Here is a 19,621-nt window from a genome sequence, read left to right on the forward strand (position 1 = left end):
TGACCACTGTGTGAACAGCATCCACTGAAGGAGGCGTAGAATCGAGCCAGGAAGAAGAGTAATGGCCGCAGCCATAAGACCTAATACCTTTAGAACCATTCTGGCCTGTACCTTGCTGGCCAGAATGATCCTGACATGAGCCTGAATGTCTGAAACTCTTTGTTCTGTAAGGGTAGCTGACATCTAACAGTGTTTAAGTTTGCCTATGAAGGTAATAGACTGGCAGGATGACTTTTCGAGTTGACTGAGATGCCCAAATGAGAACAAAGGTCTATTGTGTAATCCCTGGCTTGTATAAGCTGATGCCTGGTGGTGGCTGACAGGAGCCAGTTGTGAGAGAACAGAAACACACCCTTGACGTCTCAGGTGAGCCGTGACCACTGCCATGCATTTGGTGAACACTCTGGGGCTGTAGTGAGACCAAAAATGACTGGACCCCAGAATTTTGATGCATCCTGAAGATCTATTGAGCACATCCAGTTGTCCTTCTGTAAGAAGGGCAGAATAGACGGAAGAGTGACCATTCGGTATCTTGTCTTCCTGACAGGCTTGTTGAGTCTGCTGAGATCCAATATTGGTCTCCAGTCTGGGGACCAAAGAACCTTGAGTAGATTCCGGCTCTGAATGGTCTATTGTAACTGGCTGAATGGCTCTTTTGCAGTAGTTTTGCGATTTCTAACTCTGCAATGTCCCTTAGACCGGTGGTACATCTGGAAGGGAACTTGAGGGAAGGGACTTTCCTCGAAAGGAATTATGTAACCCTTGGATATGATCGACTGTACCCATCTGTCTTGAGTGAGGAATGCCAGGCTTCTGGGTACAGTGATAATCTTCCCCGACTGCCTCACCTCAGGGATGCTGAAAGGGCTTCTCAGGAAGAGACTCCCTGTTGCCCTGGTTCTTGGACCCCTCTGCCTCTAGGCGTGCCTGTTGTTACCCCTCTGCCTCTAGTGACTCCTTGGGATTTGAACCACATCTTCCCACCCTTCTGTCCTTTGGGATAAGGCCTGGTGGAAAACGGACTCCAACAGCAGAAAGAGTCTTGCCGTCCTGCTCACACCTGGTCAAGGTTTCCTTCACCTGAGGGCCAAACAAAGCTGACCCATCAAAGGGAGAATTTGTGAAGGACTTTAAAAAGGGATCCATAAAATCACATAGCCGCATCCAGGCTTGGCGTCTAAGAGCCACACCTGTGCCATCAGCAGCATAAGATATTAGCCGCATGGAGGAGTTAGCAATGGAATTGAGGGTTCCTAGCTTTTCTTGGGCCCCTGCAGCTGTAGGATCCTGAACTACTTCTCCCAGCTCCTTCAGGATATCCCTCTGGAGTCTGGTGAAGTGACAAAGATAATTCATGAGGAAAACATCCGCTTTACGCTCTATCCATGGTCCTAGAGTCCTTATTAGGAGGATGGATTTGGTGGCGCAGCCACCACCATGGCATCAGCGGGACACCCTTGGTAAGGAATTGCTTGTCACTAGGGGCAGTTATAAATTTAGAAGGCCTCCTAGGGACTGGCTCTACAGAGTCAGGAGCTGTCCACGCCGCCCAGTGCAATAACCTGCATCAGGGGTGTATACTGACTCATCCTCAGAGGGATTGTTGGTGGGCCAGTTTCCCCTCTGTTTCAGAAGTTCTAGGATGTCTGAGAAGGAGACATGGATCTAGGGGATCCCTCTGACTCATCAAAGTCAGTATCGTGACAGACAGTCTACATGCTTCCTCTTACAAGTCCTCTTCCTAGGAGGATCTCCCGAAACATCAGGAGAATGGGAAACCTGAGGCGGAGGATCTCTGGGTCCTGTAGCAAGAGAAGTGGCAGAGATGTCAACAGGTACAATGGAAGAGACTGCTGACTGATACCAGTGGCCAGTACACTCTTCATCACCTCCCTCCCAGGCAGGTTAGGAACCCACGAAGTCTCCGAGGCAGATGTGGTCCGATGCCACTCACCGAGACCATGGAAGCCCGACCGAATCCCTCTAAGGAAGAGGAGATAAGAGTAGGGGCTGAAGGAACAGAAGGGGTATCCCAAGCTCTGGGCCAGTACCTGTGACTTGAGCAATCTACTGACCACTCTCTCTAGGTCATGATCTGACAACCTGGATGACCTTGAAGATCGGGCGGCTCCCGTTCGATAGAAGGCGAGGCACCTCGACCTCTTCCTGGAATGGGCCATTACTGATCCTGCGGCTCCAGCGAGCCGACACCGATGCCTGTGCCACATGGGTGTCGGAGCCGATCGGAGCCGACAGAACCGACACCACAGTGAATCAAGCAGATTCGCACTGATAGCATAGCAACGGCGAAGAAATGGAGAATCAGAATGCGGCTCCAGCGGAACTCGACTCTCTACGAACTCGAGCCGAGGCCACAGGCTTAGAAACAGAAGCCTGGGTCTTGGCAGTTTTAGTTGATTTTTGTGGGGCCGACTTAGCCTCCTGCAGGACTCTCTGGCTGAAGGTGACAAATAGCACAGGAGTCCTGCAGGTGAAGGGGCCCAAACAGTACAGGGCAAGTGTGACCGTCTGTCAGAGACACAGCAGTCACACTTCTTAAAACCTGAAACCCTCTCTTTAGACATGGTGCCTTAACACAACACACACACACCAGTCCAATTAAATTAAACTAATACCAAAAGGTATTTAGTAAAAACACCAACACACACACCCTAACAGGGGATGGGATAGGAAACTAACTGACTAAAAAATAAAAGAGACAGGGAATTCTGTCAGAAAAAGTTAAATTTAAAGTTAAACTATCAAAACAAATTAGTTTTTAACTGAAAAGGGGCTTAAATGTCACAAATGTGAATTACTTACCAGGAGCTGGTAAAGAGAAGACCTCCCAAGCGAAGCGGCAAACGAGATCTGGGTACTTCCTGCCTTGCATCATGGGATATGGGGCTGCCTCGAGCTGGTAAAAGGAGTTCTCGAGCTAAAGCGATTGACAACTTAACATTAGGTGTTTTATCACAGCCATCCTTTTTAAAGTTGACCACAAGGCTTCATGATCTACACCATCAAAAGCCTTTTTGTAATCAACAAAACAAATATAGCCGTACTTCTAATATTCTTTGACTTTTTCTTGGATCCATCTTACATTTGCGAGGATATCTTGTGTTCCTCTTCCCTTTCAGAATCCAGCTTTGCACATCTGGGAGTTCCCTCTCTAGATAAGGATGCAGTATCTATTGCATGATCTTGAGGAAAATTTTGCTAGAGTGTGAGATGAAGTTACCGAAAGGTTACTAGCTAATAAAACACTGCTTAACACAGAGAAAACAAGTTTGTAACAAATACTGAGCACGTCTATAAACACACTATTAACAACTGAAAACAAAAGTTATATACTCACCATAATGATGCATCTGTGTTGCTCATTTTCATTCTTCTTCAACTGATGGGTCTCCGGATCAGACAGTAGATCTGACTCTGACACTTTTACCACACTCCTGGATCCAGCTCTCGAGCTTCTCTCTTTACCCATAATGTTCCACTCTCCTGGTTTACCTCCGATTGGGTTTGCTGCTCCAACAGTAACATGTACATGACTACTATAAAAGGACACAAGATAAGGACATGCAGAAAGATAAGGACATGCAGAAAGCCTAGAGCTCAAAGCAGGGAGCAGGTGATTTCCCAAAAGGACACCTCTTAGGCCTCAATGAGAAAGATGGAAAGAGTTTGGATGGTTGGGAGTTGAGGAAGAATGAAAATGGACAACTCAGATGCATCATTAAGGTGAGTACATAACTTCTGTATCTGATATTTTCATTTTAATTCATGCTGCAACTGACTGGACATAGTCCCCAGCTACATGAACCTTGCGTGGGACTTAAAAAAAGGTATTATAGTCTACAGCAGAATCACACGCTGCCCTACTTCTGGATAGTATGTCTAAACTTGTAAGGAGCAATAAAGTTATGAGCACTGAATCAAGTGGCAGCTGCACAAATATCATCTATGGAAGCTCTTGACCAGAATGCCAAAGAGGTGGCTACAGATGTCGTGGAATGCGCTTGGGGGGGGAGGGGCTTGGGTAAAGATAACCATTTGGCTACAGTCACTTTAGAAACTGCTTTATCCAATTTGTTCTTGGAGGAAGATGCAAACAATTGATCAGATTTTTTGAAATCCTGTGTTCTGTGTAAATATCTGCTGATGCACATCCATAAGATACAGCATATATTCACCTTTGTTTGAGAATTTAGGATAGAACAGAGGTAAATTGATGACCTGATTTAAGTTGGATTTGGATGCTACCTTGGGTAGAAAGGAAGGACATTTGCATAATGACACTATCTTTATAGAAAATCAATTATGGAGGTTTTGCAGAGAAGGCTTGGAGTTCAGATACTCGCTTAATGAGGTTAAAGCAACCAGAAAAATAGTTTTCCAGGACAAAATTTAAGGTCAATCTTATCAAAATGCTCAAAAGGAGGTTGGGTAACAGCCTGTAAGAGAATAGTCAAATCCCAAGGGGTTGTAGGCTCTTTAACTGGGGGTCTGAGCAAAAAGGTACTGTTAAGGAAGGCCTTGCATAATGTCTAGGAAGACAGGGAATAATGATCCTCCCCAGAGTGAAAATTTGAAATGGCTGCTAGTTGAACATTAATACAGTAGCTCACCCAGTTGTTAAAAATGGAGGCTAAAAAGTTGAGAACTGCTGAGATTGGGGCAGACTAAGAATCTGCATCTCTCTGAAGGGACCAGACTGCAAATCTTTTCCTTTTATTCTTGTAAATTTTCTTAGTGGAAAGCTTCTAATAGGATAAAATAATCTGCTGAATTGGGGAAGAAAGCATGGGATGTCTAGCCATCACTGGAACTGGAGAAACCATAGAATTAACTTGAATAAAAGGAGACCAGAAGAAGGGGAACTAGACCTGATGAGGCCAAAAAGGAGCAATGAGGACAATTGTGCTCTTCAACAGGATGCTTTCTGGAGAAGTTTGGGGATTAATGGTAATGGGGATATGCATAGAGGAGGCTGACGGGCCAATCATGGACTACAGCATCTCTCAGTGACTCCTCCTGTGGAGGAAACAGGGCAAGAACCTGCTGCACTTGTTGCTGACAGAAGCAAAAAGATTGTAACAAGGCTGGCCCCATCAACAAAAATTCTTTTCCGCCATTCTTTGACAGATCACTCATGAGGCATCAAAATGGCTTAGTCTTTCTGCAGGCACATTGGTCTTCCCCAATATGTGCATTGCCAAATGAAAACAACCGGAAGAGGTTTCCCATTGCCAAAGTCTCATTGCCTCTCGACACAATGGGTAACATCTGAAACCCCCCCCCCCCCATTTGTTGATATACCAAACCACTGGCATGTTGTCTGCATTGCAACCATCCCTGAAGGCAGAACATCTTGAAAAGCCAGTAATGTTTTCATTTCCATGACACTGATGTACAAATTGGTCTCTTCTGGGGACCATGCACCTTGGACTGTCCTTCCCAAGAAATGCTCCCATACCCAATTTGTGAGGCATCCACAGTGACTGTGGCTACTGGTCGAGAGAGGACAAATGGATGACCTTGAGAAACTTCTTCTGAATGAAGCCAGCAAAGAAGATATTCCTTGCAGACTTTGGAAATCTTGACTGGGGTGCTTAGAGGGTGCTGAAGAATAGACCACTGTACTGAGAGAGCCCATTGAAGGACATGCATATGACACCTGGCTAACGGGACTAGAGTTATCACTACTGACATCAATCCTAACACGTGGAGGACTAGTGTTGCTGTCAGATAAGAAAGGAAGATTACCCTCATGACCTGAGACCCAAGATTATGCACCCTTATCACAGAAAGGGATGCTATCTGGTTGGGTCATCTCTAGCCGAGCACCTACGAATTCCAAGGTTTGAGAAGGGAAAAACTGTGATTTGGTGTAATTGACTAATATCCAAATGAAGACATAACTGGAGCAAGTAATCACCCGCTTGAATCAATAGATGCCTGGATGGGCATTCAGGAGCCAGTCATCTAGGTATGGAAACACCTGGAATTCCAGCAATCTCAGATGTGTCACTACCACTGCCATACATTTGGCAAAAAACCTGGGGCTGTGGTAAGACCAAAGGGTAGTGTTCTGAACTGGTAAATGACTGGCTCCCAGCTGAAGTGCAGGAATCTTCTGGAGTGCATGCTCATTATGAAAGGACAGTACACATCTTGAAGATCTATAGAGCACATCCAGTCCTTTAGAAGAGGAGATAAAATAGAATGAACCATGACGAGCCTGAACTTTGAATATTTTACATACTGGTCGAATCTGCTATTTTCTTTGGTACTGAAAAGAATATTGAGTAATTTCCCGATCTTTTTGGCCTGGGGCACCTTTTGTATGACTCTGTTTTCTAGCTGCTTTTCTATTTCCAAGACTGTAGCCTCCCCTCTGACTGGGCAAAATAATCAGGGATTTTCATTTTTTTTTGAGGGAATTTAGGAAAATGGTATGAAATAACCTCTATATATTATTTTCTTCACCCAAGTGTCTTTTGTGATGGATGATCAGACTTCTGGGTGCAGAGATAAGCACCCACTGACTGCCTCTGGAGTGCAGCAATCAAGAAATCTTTCAGGAGTGCTGGTAAGGTTGGTCAGAGAAGGCATCTCTGAAGCTCTAGTTCTGCAGGCCACCTCTGCAGTGAGGGTGGTGTCTTCCACTACAATTATCCCCTCTGCACTAGGAAGAGCCATCTCCTCAATTCCTGGAAAGGCCCTTGGGAGTTGAGAAGCCACATATTTTTACTACCTCACTGATTCCTGGAGAAGGGTCTATGAGGAGTATAAAAATGGATCCCAATGACAGACAGGGTTTTCTTCTGTCTTGCTCACTTCTGGGGTGCGTTTCTTTAACTTTGGGGCTTAATAAAGATGATTCATCAAAGGAATCCCTGATGTGTGATTTTGCAGAGCACTTCAAATCTTCATTCAGGCACATCCAGGCATGTTTCCTGACCGCTACATGCCTAAACACACAGCCCTAGAGGTACCCTCAGCTGTCTCATCAACCTCATAGACGCATCGGAGAGACTGTAGGGTAGCCAGTTGTGAAGCTTTTTTTTCTGGTCCCCCACAAACATGGACCCAAATAAGATTTGGAAAGCTCCTTGATCAAATCCTTTTGTAACCTGGTGAACTGTGTTAAATAGTTCAGCAACTGAAGGGCAAAAGTCATGGAGGTATAAATGTGCTAGCCAAATCTGGCAAAAGCCCTACACTATCAGGGTATAGACAGATAAGCTCTCTGTAAGCTCTCTCTTAGATGGTATTTATAGGGACTGTCTTGCTCCAGTGGGTCCCATCTTTAGGGGGAGCTAGAAACCTGTCAGGCCTCTTAGGTACAGGGTCCACTGTAACTGGTTCCTTCCATGCTTAGTGTGACACAAGACTGATAAACTTGTCAGCTGGAGGAAACACACAAGACGTAGCCGGGCTAGCCCTGAGAGTTTCCAGAAACACTGAATCCTCTTAGGAAGTGATAATGGAGGATCATTCACCTCTCTGTTTAAGAAGTTCTAGGACCTCTCCAAAGGAGGCAATATCAGGTGGAAATAGGTTCATAGGATGACACTAGGCTATTGACCCAGAGGCCCTTATAAGCCTAGTCAAGAATTTTGCCCATGTTCCCTCAACGTCAGCACCAGTTTCCCCTATTCAGCAAGGACATAGGTGGGATCCCAGGGGTATAATTTTCTGTTTTCCATACAGTCATCCAGGTTCCTCTTAAAGAGGGCTAGACAGGTACTCTTTACCAAAGGGGTGGGAGGTTGGCATAATGGTTAAGGTGTTTACCTTACAGACACCAGGTGCAGGGTTTGATTCTCACATGGGGTAATTGGCTAAGCTTAAAATGGCCCACAAGGGCAGTTAACCTAATACTAATCCATGAACCTATGAAAGGACATCTTTGACCTCCCACACACTGAAGTCCATGTCTTCAGTGACAGATTCCTGAGGGGGAATCATAAGTGCTTCCTTTGCATGTTAGCTTCCTAAGGGACTTCACCAGTGTGATGATCTGGTGGAATATCAGAAGATGGGAAGTCCTGTAGGAAGCCTGTCTGAAGGCTTGCACAGGGTGGCTGTCCTGGAGTAGGCATGATAGGATCAGTGCTCAAAGTTAGTGGAGGGAGAGTAGGATCCCAAGAGGGCAAAGATGTCCTTTCCCTGGGTAAAGAGAAAACCTTCTCCACAACCTCAAAGGAAAAGGTCCAGGAGAAACAGCAGCTGGTCACATAAGCACAGAAGCCACCTGCACTGACCTCTGTAACCCTGTGGATACCTGACTCAAGGAGAGAGAGTTGGGGCTGAGCTATTCAGTGCTGAGGTACTGCGAGGCAAGGATGGCTTTGACAGCCTCCGAGATGATCCTAACCCAGCCGGCACCAATGCTTTGGCTCAGAGAGTCTTCCTGCTCTGAAGGGTTCGGAGACGGTGGATTCAGGAGAATGGTCACAGCTGAAGTGGTTTTTGGATCCAACAAGGACATCTTTGAAACCACTAGTCGGATCGGAGAAGGAGATGCGAGTGATGTTGAGCAGGTCTAATGGGAGATGTTGAAAGAATGACCCCCATTTGAATCAGAATCCCGAGAAACTTAATCATCCTATCAACTTCTGCCACAGACAAGCTCCTAGAATACCAAAGGGATGAAATAGTAAATGGTAACCTGGAAAAAATTCTAGGGGTCTCCTGTAAGGACACTGAATGGCACCAAGGAGATATCAGATCCAGGGTGAAAACTGGAGATCAGATCAGAGTAGACTTGGATCTTGATGTAGTGGGATCAGAGGAAGGTGTCAGACCTGATGACTTGGTAACTTTAGCCAGTGGCTCAGAAGCCGGAGCTGAATGGGAAGAAAGACCAGGAGTCCATTTCCTGGGCTCCTTTTCTTTAGGAGCACAGTCAGGCTTCTCTTTGTCAGTTTTACTAGAAGGGATTTGAGCCCCACACACGGCAGAAACAGAAGATGAAAGCAAACCTTTCAGAACAAGCTTATTCCTTCTGTCACTTAAAGCACAGGAACTGAAGCCTGAACAAACCAAACAGTCCACATCTAGGTCAGCAAAGCCCAAACAATACACGCACTACTTGTTGGCACCCGAGTTAGGGATCTTATGCCTACAAGAGATGCATTTTCTAAATCTTGTAGGCTTTTCAGCCATAACGACAAAGCCAACCTATTTCCTTAAAACATAAAAAAAAATAAAGTGGAAAAAAAAAGACGTTTTTTTTTTTAAAGAAAGTACCAACAATGGTATTCAAAAGATACGCCAAACCAAGAAAAAGAGGGAAGCTGATATACACAAGTAAAACGAACAAAACACAGCTTCAGGGATAAAGCCAATAAATATCCGATAAATCAAGTGATATATGAACACTAAGATGTAAACCTTCTTTATTAACGCGTACAGTTCCAACAAGTAAGCACGTTTTCGTTGCTGAATGCAACTTCATCAGATAATACAAGCAACTGAATACTTGATTTAAATACATAGTTAATTGATCACGTGTATTTCCAATTAACTTAATAAAAGAGACAAACCTTTAAAAATACTATGTACTGAATGTTGTGACATTTTTACTCTTGTAAACTGAAAAGTTTTTTTTAGCTGCATTATTTACCAATGTAATAATGAACATTTACTAAACCACAGTTAAAACCACAGTCCATAAAATCAGTTTTCTTTACATTCATCATAAAAACAATGAGAAAACATCGTGCAAAATAAAAAAATATATATGTATATCTATACTATACTGGCTTTAAGTTTTAATATAGGCTTAATAGAGATGTAATCATTTAAGCCAGGTTTCTTGTTTGAGTCCAAGGAGATCTGCCAATGTGTCTCCCTTTGTTCCAACCTGGCCTTCCATGGTCCCCCTAGGGTCCTTGTAAATACTTTCAAGACAAAAATTTATATCTGGCTGTGGGACATGTCAATGTATGTTTGTACAAAGCATTGTTGATATATGCGCTGACATTGTGTGCATATAGCCAGATATACCTTTGACTATTACAGTTGTAGTATTCCCTTGCTTTGATGACTCTATTCAAGGCTGTAATAGTAACTTGTTCGTCCTGTATAATATAAGAACATTGTGGACAAGTGCCACATTATTCATTAATGCTTACGTGTACGTGCAGTTTTGTTCTGAATGGGGGCATGCTCTAACAAGCTTTTAATGTTTTTGCCTTTGCTAAAAACAGTCCTCATTTCTTGATGCTGCAAGTTGGACAAATCAGTAAATGCCTTAAATGCTTCCCACTCCTGTAGGATAACATCTCTAATATCGCTGGAGTTGGTACTATACTGTGTGATAAAGGCATGATGAAAATCATCATTGTTTTGAGTTCTATGTTCCAGGATAGGGGTTACCCGGTAGGGCTTATCAATCAAATCCAGGAACAAGTCGTCAGAGGTAGAAAAGACAAGTACACCCCCGTTTTGGGTACAGGGATTATTCCATTGAGTCAGAACACACATGAAAACGATGATGATTTTCATCATGCCTTTATCACATAGTATAGTACCAACTCCAGCGATATTAGAGATGTTATCCTACAGGAGTGGGAAGCATTTAAGGCATTTACTGATTTGTCCAACTTGCAGCATCAAGAAATGGACTGTTTTTAGCAAAGGCAAAAACATTAAAAGCTTGTTAGAGCATGCCTCCATTCAGAACAAAACTGCACGCATAAATGTGGCACTTGTCCACAATGTTGTTACTATTACAGCCTTGAATAGAGTCATCAAAGCAAGGGAATACTACAACTGTAATAGTCAAAGGGTAGTATATCTGGCTATATGCACACAATGTCCGGCATATTATGGGCGGATTTACTTAACATATGTACGATGTGCAAAAAACTAATATCAACAATGCTTTGTACAAACATACATTGACATGTCCCACAGCCAGATATAAATTTTTTGTCTTGGAAAGTATTTACAAGGACCCTAGGGGGGGACCATGGAAGGCCAGGTTGGAACAAAGGGAGACACAGTGGCAGATCTCCTTGGACTCGAACAAGAAACCTGGCTTAAATGATTACATCTCTATTAAGCCTATATTAAAACTTAAAGCCAGTATAGTATAGATATACATATATATTTTTTTATTTTGCACGATGTTTTCTTATTGTTTTTATGATGAATGTAAAGAAAACTGATTTTATGGACTGTGGTTTTAACTGTGGTTTAGTAAATGTTCATTATTACATTGGTAAATAATGCAGATAAAAAAACTTTTCAGTTTACAAGAGTAAAAATGTCACAACATTCAGTACATAGTATTTTTAAAGGTTTGTCTCTTTTATTAAGTTAATTGGAAATACACGTGATCAATTAACTATGTATTTAAATCAAGTATTCAGTTGCTTGTATTATCTGATGAAGTTGCATTCAGCAACGAAAACGTGCTTACTTGTTGGAACTGAAGAAGGTTTACATCTTAGTGTTCATATATCACTTGATTTATCGGATATTTATTGGCTTTATCCCTGAAGCTGTGTTTTGTTCGTATTCAAAAGATACCCTAAATCAGGTAAACAAAGAAAGTACACCAACAATGGCACAAGAGAGAGGAAATCATCAGAGGAGGGGGCACAACTAAGATAGTCTTTGAATAGAATATATTCCTAGTAAAATAGAAGCGGAGCAGCATTAACCTAACACACTGTTAATATACAGTTCTGGGGAGGTAGAGGTAGATGTAGAAATGTCAAAATGACCTAAATCTGGCTTTGGCTAGAAGGGAAAGAAGAGCTTGTGTTGTCAGATGCCAGCCTGTTGGAGTGCCTTACTAGAAAAGAAGTCAGTGCAGAAACTAAAGTGAAGAACACAGCACGCAACAAGAAGGATGTCTGTATACCTGTGTGGAGGCAGGAAAATATCCGTACTCATGAAAGATTTGAGAGAAAAAACTGAACAAAGTTCTGTTTTGCAAAGTAAATCTTGTGCAAATTTAAGGGTGTTTTGCTAAAGTCATGTTTGAAAAAGTCACTATGGACCAACCCATCTAACAAAGGAAAGAAAAGAAGGAAAATGAAGACCAGTTAATACAGAATACAGTAAACTTCATTTTTTTGTTTGTTTATAAATCAAAGTTTTTCCTTATATAATTCCAGACTGAAAACAGCAGCTCATACATAGTGCAAGAATTGAAACATTAAAATTCTATACAAACGTGCTATCCTCAAAAATCACTTACAGAAGCTTCACATGCATATTTTCTTGAAACCAACTCACGCTATCACATACAAAATCCTCATTAAATGAGGCAGGGAACATTGAACATTGAGACTGTGTTTTTGTAAGTGAACTGCTGCACTCTGGGGGGGGAAAAAAGTCTCATTACCTTCACTAGTACCGGATGAGAATTCCTGAGATTCTGAGGTAGCAGCAGGGATTTTGCAAGACTCTTCTTCTAACCATTCCTCGACTTCATGTTCGAAGTACAGATTGTCCTCCTCTACATAAAACTTTAAATCTTGCGGGAGAGCATGAATCCCATCAACTGCCTGTCCAGGGTTTGCATCTGTATGTTCTAATACAAAAGCATACAGATCAATATGTTACATAAACCAGTTACTATGTATCAAAAGGACAATGATGTTCATTCAGCACAAAAGTTGCAGTGATGAATTTTAATTCATCATTCATAATTTAAGAGTATAACTTGCAGTACACACACACAACAAAAATATACTCCTCAACTACAAAATGTCACTCAAAGACTGCTGCCATAAGGTTCTGGAAAGCCCAAAACACAGGTTCTGCACAGACAGGCAGCAATTTGCTGTCTCTAAGACTCAAATGGCAGATTACACAACATACAGTTACATAAAGCTGTTCATAGACCCTCTGCCATAAAAAAAAAAAAAAAAAGAGTGATAGCCCTAGACTAAAAACAGATTACTCAACTGTACTTACTAGATTTGGTTTTTCTTACTATAAGCACTTCTGTAAAACAAATACTAAATGTTCGTAGGTCATAGGTTGGTACTAGGCTATCAGCCCTAGGGCCTATACAAGCCTAGCCATAACAATTCCCTGGCTATTTCTTCCCACAATATTTACTTCCCTGGACCCCTGTCTAGCAGGGTGACTGATGTGATCCCCAGGATGAATTTCCTATCTCCCATAGGGGTTATTTAAGAAATATAAATGGCAAATTCTTTAGGACATATTTTTATAGTGGTAGCATTCTTTAGGTTCTAGGTTTTAAACTGAATTTTATAAGTCACAGTAAACACAGCAACTATTACATTTTTAATAGCTTGTAAACAACTTACAATATCTCAGCAACTACTCAAGTTATACACATACTGCCAGCAGAATTTTATTCATCTAGCTGAGAGCATTCATACGAGGCAAAGGAGTTCTGTTTGTGTTACTTGGTTGTTGAGATATTTAGAAAAATGTGAACATTATATAAATTGATATCATAAAAACAATTAATATATATTTACCTGCACTACACAGAGGCCAAATATTAATGTAGCTGAGTTTGCCATTGTGTAAGCTTTAAGATGAAATCTTTTAAAACTGTGTACATAGCATGGTTTAGAAATTATTGATGCAAATATGAACAAGCAATATTTTATGCCTAGAGGCGTCAGTAGAGTTAACTGCAGATGCACCTGGAGGAGTCACTCGGATGTAATGAGTTAACTTACATACAAATCAACAATTGCAATCCTGCATGCTCTCTCCCTTGCTGCTTTTTTAAAATCGCACTAGGGATTGCACCTATCTGGAATTTATACGTGTACGTATAAGCCTTGACATGTTTCTTAAAGATATAGCGCACACATCACTTGCACTCTGATCTACAGCCAGTATGTTGTTTGAATGCAGACGAAGTGTTTGGATTATGTTTAATGGAAGCATATGTTAAATAAAATCATCAGAATTTGGAGAATTTTTTAGAAGAGTAAATTTAATATTCTCCAGGGAATACATGGAAAATATGTATCTAGATTAAGGGCATCATGGTATAAACAAGAAGACGACAAAATATATTTCAAATAATTGAAAAAGTTCTTAAATGTTTGACAAGACCTGCTGACTTTTTTTTTTAAAAGTGTACAAAATATTTAATGGGAACTGAAGCAGCTCAGTATAGATTGCTGCCTTGTTACAGGAAAAAAATGACTTCAACCAAAGTTAACATTTCTACCTCTTCAACATACATACAAGTATACTGCAGTGAGCTTACTATACATGACTACTGTAGTAACATGTAAAGGTGTATGAACTTCCAGGTGAAGATTATGAAACATATTCCTGGATGGAAATGCAATGACAGTACAAAAGACTAATTTTGACAACATCCTCTCGAAACACAAAAGGAAACCTTGGAGATGAAATAAATTATTTGCAGCCAATACACTCTAACCTGACATTCCACAACCTGATGCGGTAACACATGCTCTAGTTAATACCTCCTAAGTTCTTCAACCATCACCTACAAACACAGTGCAACACCCAACCACATATGCTATGTCCTCTATATAAAAAAACTTTCCTAAAGAGCATAGACTGAAGTAACAGTCAACACCCTTCCTCAACCAGCCATAACTTTGTCAAAGGCAAACACTTCTGAATCTTAGCACTCATTAATATGTACACACTACAGTCAGTTTACCACCACTGTCAACCAACAGCTAACAGCCAAATCAGTTATTAACATCACAGTAGCCTTGCTTCCATAACTACCTGCAATATTTAATCTTAGTTACTGACATTAGACATACTGCCCAATTCAGCAAAGACAAATAACATTTGTTTTACCTAGTACTGGTTTTCTTAAGCAACATCCTATTTTAGGCACCCATTAATCAGGATGGCTTACAATGAAGGCACACCAAAACCAGAAATGGCACTTGTGGAACATATGTACAGTATAAATCACAGTATTTATACAAAATGCTGATATGACAGTACTTGTCACTGTACCTGCATTGACTTAAGGCACAAGGGTTTAGCAGCAGTAGCACCCTTTTATGATATATAGCAATTTTTGCATATGTGTGTGTCCATATTATACATATATTTTCACATAAGAACATGTGACAGAAGAGAAAACTGGACAGTGAGTCAGAACTACAGTAGTGAAAAGTCAATAAGCAATTCCCTCATCAAGCAAGTAGTCTCGCACTTGAAGAACACACACAGACTTATCTGCAACATGGCAATTCTAATTTTCAACATTAAGAAATATTTCAGCAAATGTAACCATTTCTAGTTTAAGTAATTGAAAAATCATCAAGTGATAGCATATTAAAGTCGATTTACTTCAGCAGCACTGGAAAACAGCTTTCAAAAAACTTCTCCACAAACAGCAGGATAGTTGAAGTCAGTTATCTTAAAAATTACTATTCAAGGTAGGATAAAGCAGGATAGTTGAAGTCAGTTATCTTAAAAATTACTATTCAAGGTAGGATAAGAAAACAAGACAAAAGTTGTACCTGCAATTAGATGAGGTAGGTTTTTATTGATGTACATTAGGCAGTAGGCACTGGCATTTTTTTGGCCACCATAAGAGTCTCGTTGCAACTCATCCCAAGACGATTCTGTCACAGATATATCATTGTACTTCATCCAGCACATTCGAATGTGATCATAGACATAGGCCCAGTAATGCCCTGCAACGGCCTGCCCCTCATGAACTAGAACTGCATGCAGCTGGTATGGAACCTAGCAAAAAAAGAAAAACGATTACTCATCTAGCGATATGGCAAATCATACATGCCCACAGATGAATGCTTTACTAATGTACCACAAAACTATTCATTCTACTACAGGAAATGTTCTAGGTTACAGCAATCAGATCTGTTTGGAATACTGCTTTAAATATAATACAAGTTATATATATATATATATATATATATATATATATATATATATATATATATATTTATATATATATATATATATTATATCTCTCACACACACACACTTTTTGCTCTGTTTTGCACAATAAGGTGTGTGTGTATATATATATATATATATATATATATATATATATATATATATATATATATATATACATATATACACATATATATATATATATACACACACACACAGCCACATAGCAATAAAACGTCTGTACCTTTAACTTTATCAGCTAAAATGAAATTGGTCAAAAGATAAGCACTTCTATCTACTTAGCAAAATACTGAACAAATAAACAAGCACACACACAGATATCTACAGACACACCAAATTGTGCAACTATATCAACTGCCTTCTTGTCTGACCTAGACACTTCAACAGTTGCAGTAAAGCACCTCATGACTGAAGTACTTCAATGAAAGTTTTACCAAAATATACTGTGCTATTCCTAAATAGCACAATTCATGGAGCTGCGTGCTGCCCAATGCTGGGCTTCCATGGATTAATATGTTTAAGCAAAGGGGGGAGGGGGTAAACAAGGGCAATTTAAAAGGATTATGGGGGTGCAAAGTGGTTGAGGGAAATTTAAGAGGAATGGGTTGGCCACCTTCAAAACAATCAGCATGTTGTTTATAGCAGGAGCAGCATGTCTCCTGTCAGATGCAGTATGGTACTCATTTGTATCCAAATAAAAACACCTGTGCCATTCTTACATAGCAAAGTTTCATAGAGTTGTATACTTTCTCATGGCTGATGCAATCAAAGAACTACTAAGTGTGTGTGTGTGTGTGTATGTGGGGGGGGGGGGGGGGTAGACACACGGCCTATTACAAAAACATTTTTTTTTTTTTAATAAAATCTCCACTTGTTTTGATTTCTGCAACCCTAGGCAGTCAGTAAAAGGGAGTAGGGAATCATGATTAATGTATTACAATTTTATAGCATGTCACAGCACTTGATTAAGAGACAACAGGTCAGTCTTTTTAAAACAGTTGTAGTTGCAGCAGAATCCTAAAAAAAAAAGTCATGGAGCTACCCACACGACTTACTACTAATTCAGTAGATTCGGAAACTTTGCACGTCACAGTGCTGTCAGTCTGCTAAAGTCATTCTGCTAAACATGACTTTTACTGGGGCATATGTGATGATCTGATGGCTAAGAATGTCATTATTATTCTCTCAACATGAACCCTATACATTGTATGTATTTATACTGTACAAATTACTCTTTGTTGGTTTACAGGAATCAGTGTACACCACAGATTTTAACTCAACTTTAAAAACTGCCTCCAAAAATTTTAATGATCACAAAACTAGTTTCCTTTAGTGAAATATGCAGACAAACCACTACAAATAATGCCACCAAAACTTAACCTCCAATAAAACCAGTACATCTTGCATACTTAATACCTGCACAATGTAAATACAGCAAAATATTATCACAGATAAAACTAACACCAATATTTTATCTGTAAACAGGTAGAAGAGGTACTTCTGGACTTGACACGTGGATGCAGGACAAGGGGGTGGGTGGTCTACTCACAGCTTATCACACTAATGTAAGACTTCCAGCTCTTGCCTTTTTGACAATAAATACATATATTTAAAAAAAAGAAAGTTGCTCTGGGTTTACCTGGCTAAACTCCTGACTGCGAGTTTGAGGTTCTTGAGAAAGAGAAATAGAAATTTCCTGCGCCAGAGTGAGAAGCCTGCAATGTATGGGAAAACCATGGATTCCAGTGTGCTCATCAGAGTTATCTTAGTGAACTAGAAAATTCACTGGTCAGTCAGGTGCCTTGTCTTTTTAGGAATAACCTTAGTTTGAAGGATGCTGGAGGAACGATATAAAGCCCTTGTGCTACCTGGCTGAGAATGCATTTGTTACAAATGCATCTTAATGAATTCCTGGTGTGAAAGCTGGAATTCCAATGTATTTGATATACAAATAGCTCTTGGGTAGCTCTGCTTTTTACGACATCCAGAAAGGCGTCTTTGTCCAACACTGACTCAAGGACAGTCAAAAGCTCCATGCTTAGGGACTCTACCAAGGAACTCTGTTGTCGGGGTACTTGAGGTGCCAAAGTCTGCAGTTTTACTAAAAAGTTCCAAACAGCCTGCAAAAAGAACAAGAATGATCCCCCCACTTGTTGATATGCCACAATACTCTGTTGCAGTCTCTAGAAGTTTTGGCTTTTGATGTAGTGCAGCAACTTTCTCAGATTATCTGGTTCTTGGAGCCATGACACAAGAGAACGATATGTAAACAAAGTGCCCCAAGGAAGCTTCCTGCATCAATGCGGCTGGCAATGGTTTGGGAAATGCAAGAGAGTTCAAAGTTTCTCCCAGCTCCTGGGATGGGGGATGAGTTATTTAGGCTCAGGTAAAGTCTTGGAGACAGACTGCCCTTGGAAGCTTATATTTTGGTATTGGATAAGGTTTTCCTAAGCAGATTAAGACTAATTGTATGATGAGAACAGTTCACTGGTGATGCTCCTGAGACACAGAAACAAGTGATGATTTCTATGTAATTTATAAGCTTGGGAGGACAGCCAAAAGGCAGTGCCATACAGCCTGATCTTGTTCTTTAACCATGTCTCTGGCAGTGTTAATAGCTTAGATTAACTTACTGGAACTTTAAATGATAAAGAGGGAGCAATGTGATTTTTTTCAAGATAGGTAGATCCATGACAATATAAAGTATTTGGCTGCTACATGAGGGGAAAGTACATAGGATATCCTGTACTAGTGATTAGTTCAGGCATAGGCAAAGCATCTAACACAGCGCACTGGATCATACCGTTTGATGTTCTCTTGCAGTTTGGTTTCCCAGCAAGACCTGTCTGGCCTTTGATAAGCACAGTAGAATTATCCTTTTCTTTTGAACTGAAGGCATTATCACTTTGAATTTGTGTTCACTGCTGTAGGTCACAGGGGGATTTTAAAGGGATATGTCTTTGGTGGAGGGAACTTGAAGCTGTCACTTTATTCTACTTAGTGGCCTTTGGCTGATTTTAAAGGTTGATAAGAGTTTGGGGTACTGTCTAGTTATAAAATTAACATAGATAAAACCTTCAATCATACTATATAGCCATCAGACACTACCCCTGCCTGTAAAATCAGTAATTAATACAGAATAATGATCTCATACTGGTGCATTTTGCAAAGCTGCAGCAAGCTATAGGGATCATCTGCTTACATTTACCTTCTAAACACGTCACTTCGTAATTCAGACATCAAGGTGCCGGCTCCAGAGTAGTGTTATTCTTTCTATTCACTTCCTCAAACTTAATTGCCTGTTCAATAATATACACAGAAGAAGCTTCCATGCACACACCTTCATTCACCTTCTTTCCTTCACTACTACACCTTTCTTCATTAATCTTCATACATTTTACTGGCCATTGCCAAGCTGATGAAACATGACTACTGAAGATTAAAGGATTTCCATACGTCAATACAAGCACTGATGAGTTTTGGCTGCAAAATGACTGAGTGATGTAGTGTCAAAAAATGAATCAAAGAAATCAAATAAGATTGTGACCGTCTTACCTGGGAAAGCACAGGGTGAGAATAAATCTGCTCTATGGAACACAAAATCTTGGCGATATTTTCCTTCAACTCTGGGGGGAAAAATAAATATGGTTATCACATTGCAATGCTGCTAATATCCAGAAACTAAGTGATAAACAAAAAAGATAATCAA

The 19,621-nt window shown here is 40.6% G+C and overlaps 1 protein-coding gene across 4 annotated transcripts in view; it reads right to left on the reverse strand.

Moving 5' to 3' along the window:
* The window catches only part of USP28 (ubiquitin specific peptidase 28), a 732,083-nt gene that overhangs the window by 225,563 nt on the left and 486,899 nt on the right, over nt 1-19,621 (reverse strand). For all 4 annotated transcript variants that reach the window (XM_044081073.1, XM_044081072.1, XM_044081070.1 and 1 more), the window contains 3 exons: nt 19,468-19,538; nt 15,489-15,717; nt 12,374-12,562 (listed from right to left, as the gene is read on the reverse strand). In XM_044081073.1, the coding sequence (XP_043937008.1) occupies nt 12,374-12,562; nt 15,489-15,717; nt 19,468-19,538 (489 nt within the window). The remainder of the gene's footprint in view (nt 1-12,373; nt 12,563-15,488; nt 15,718-19,467; nt 19,539-19,621) is intronic.

Source organism: Protopterus annectens, chromosome 8.part0, assembly GCF_019279795.1.
Source record: "Protopterus annectens isolate FY-2018-M chromosome 8.part0, PAN1.0, whole genome shotgun sequence".
NCBI lineage: Eukaryota > Metazoa > Chordata > Ceratodontiformes > Protopteridae > Protopterus > Protopterus annectens.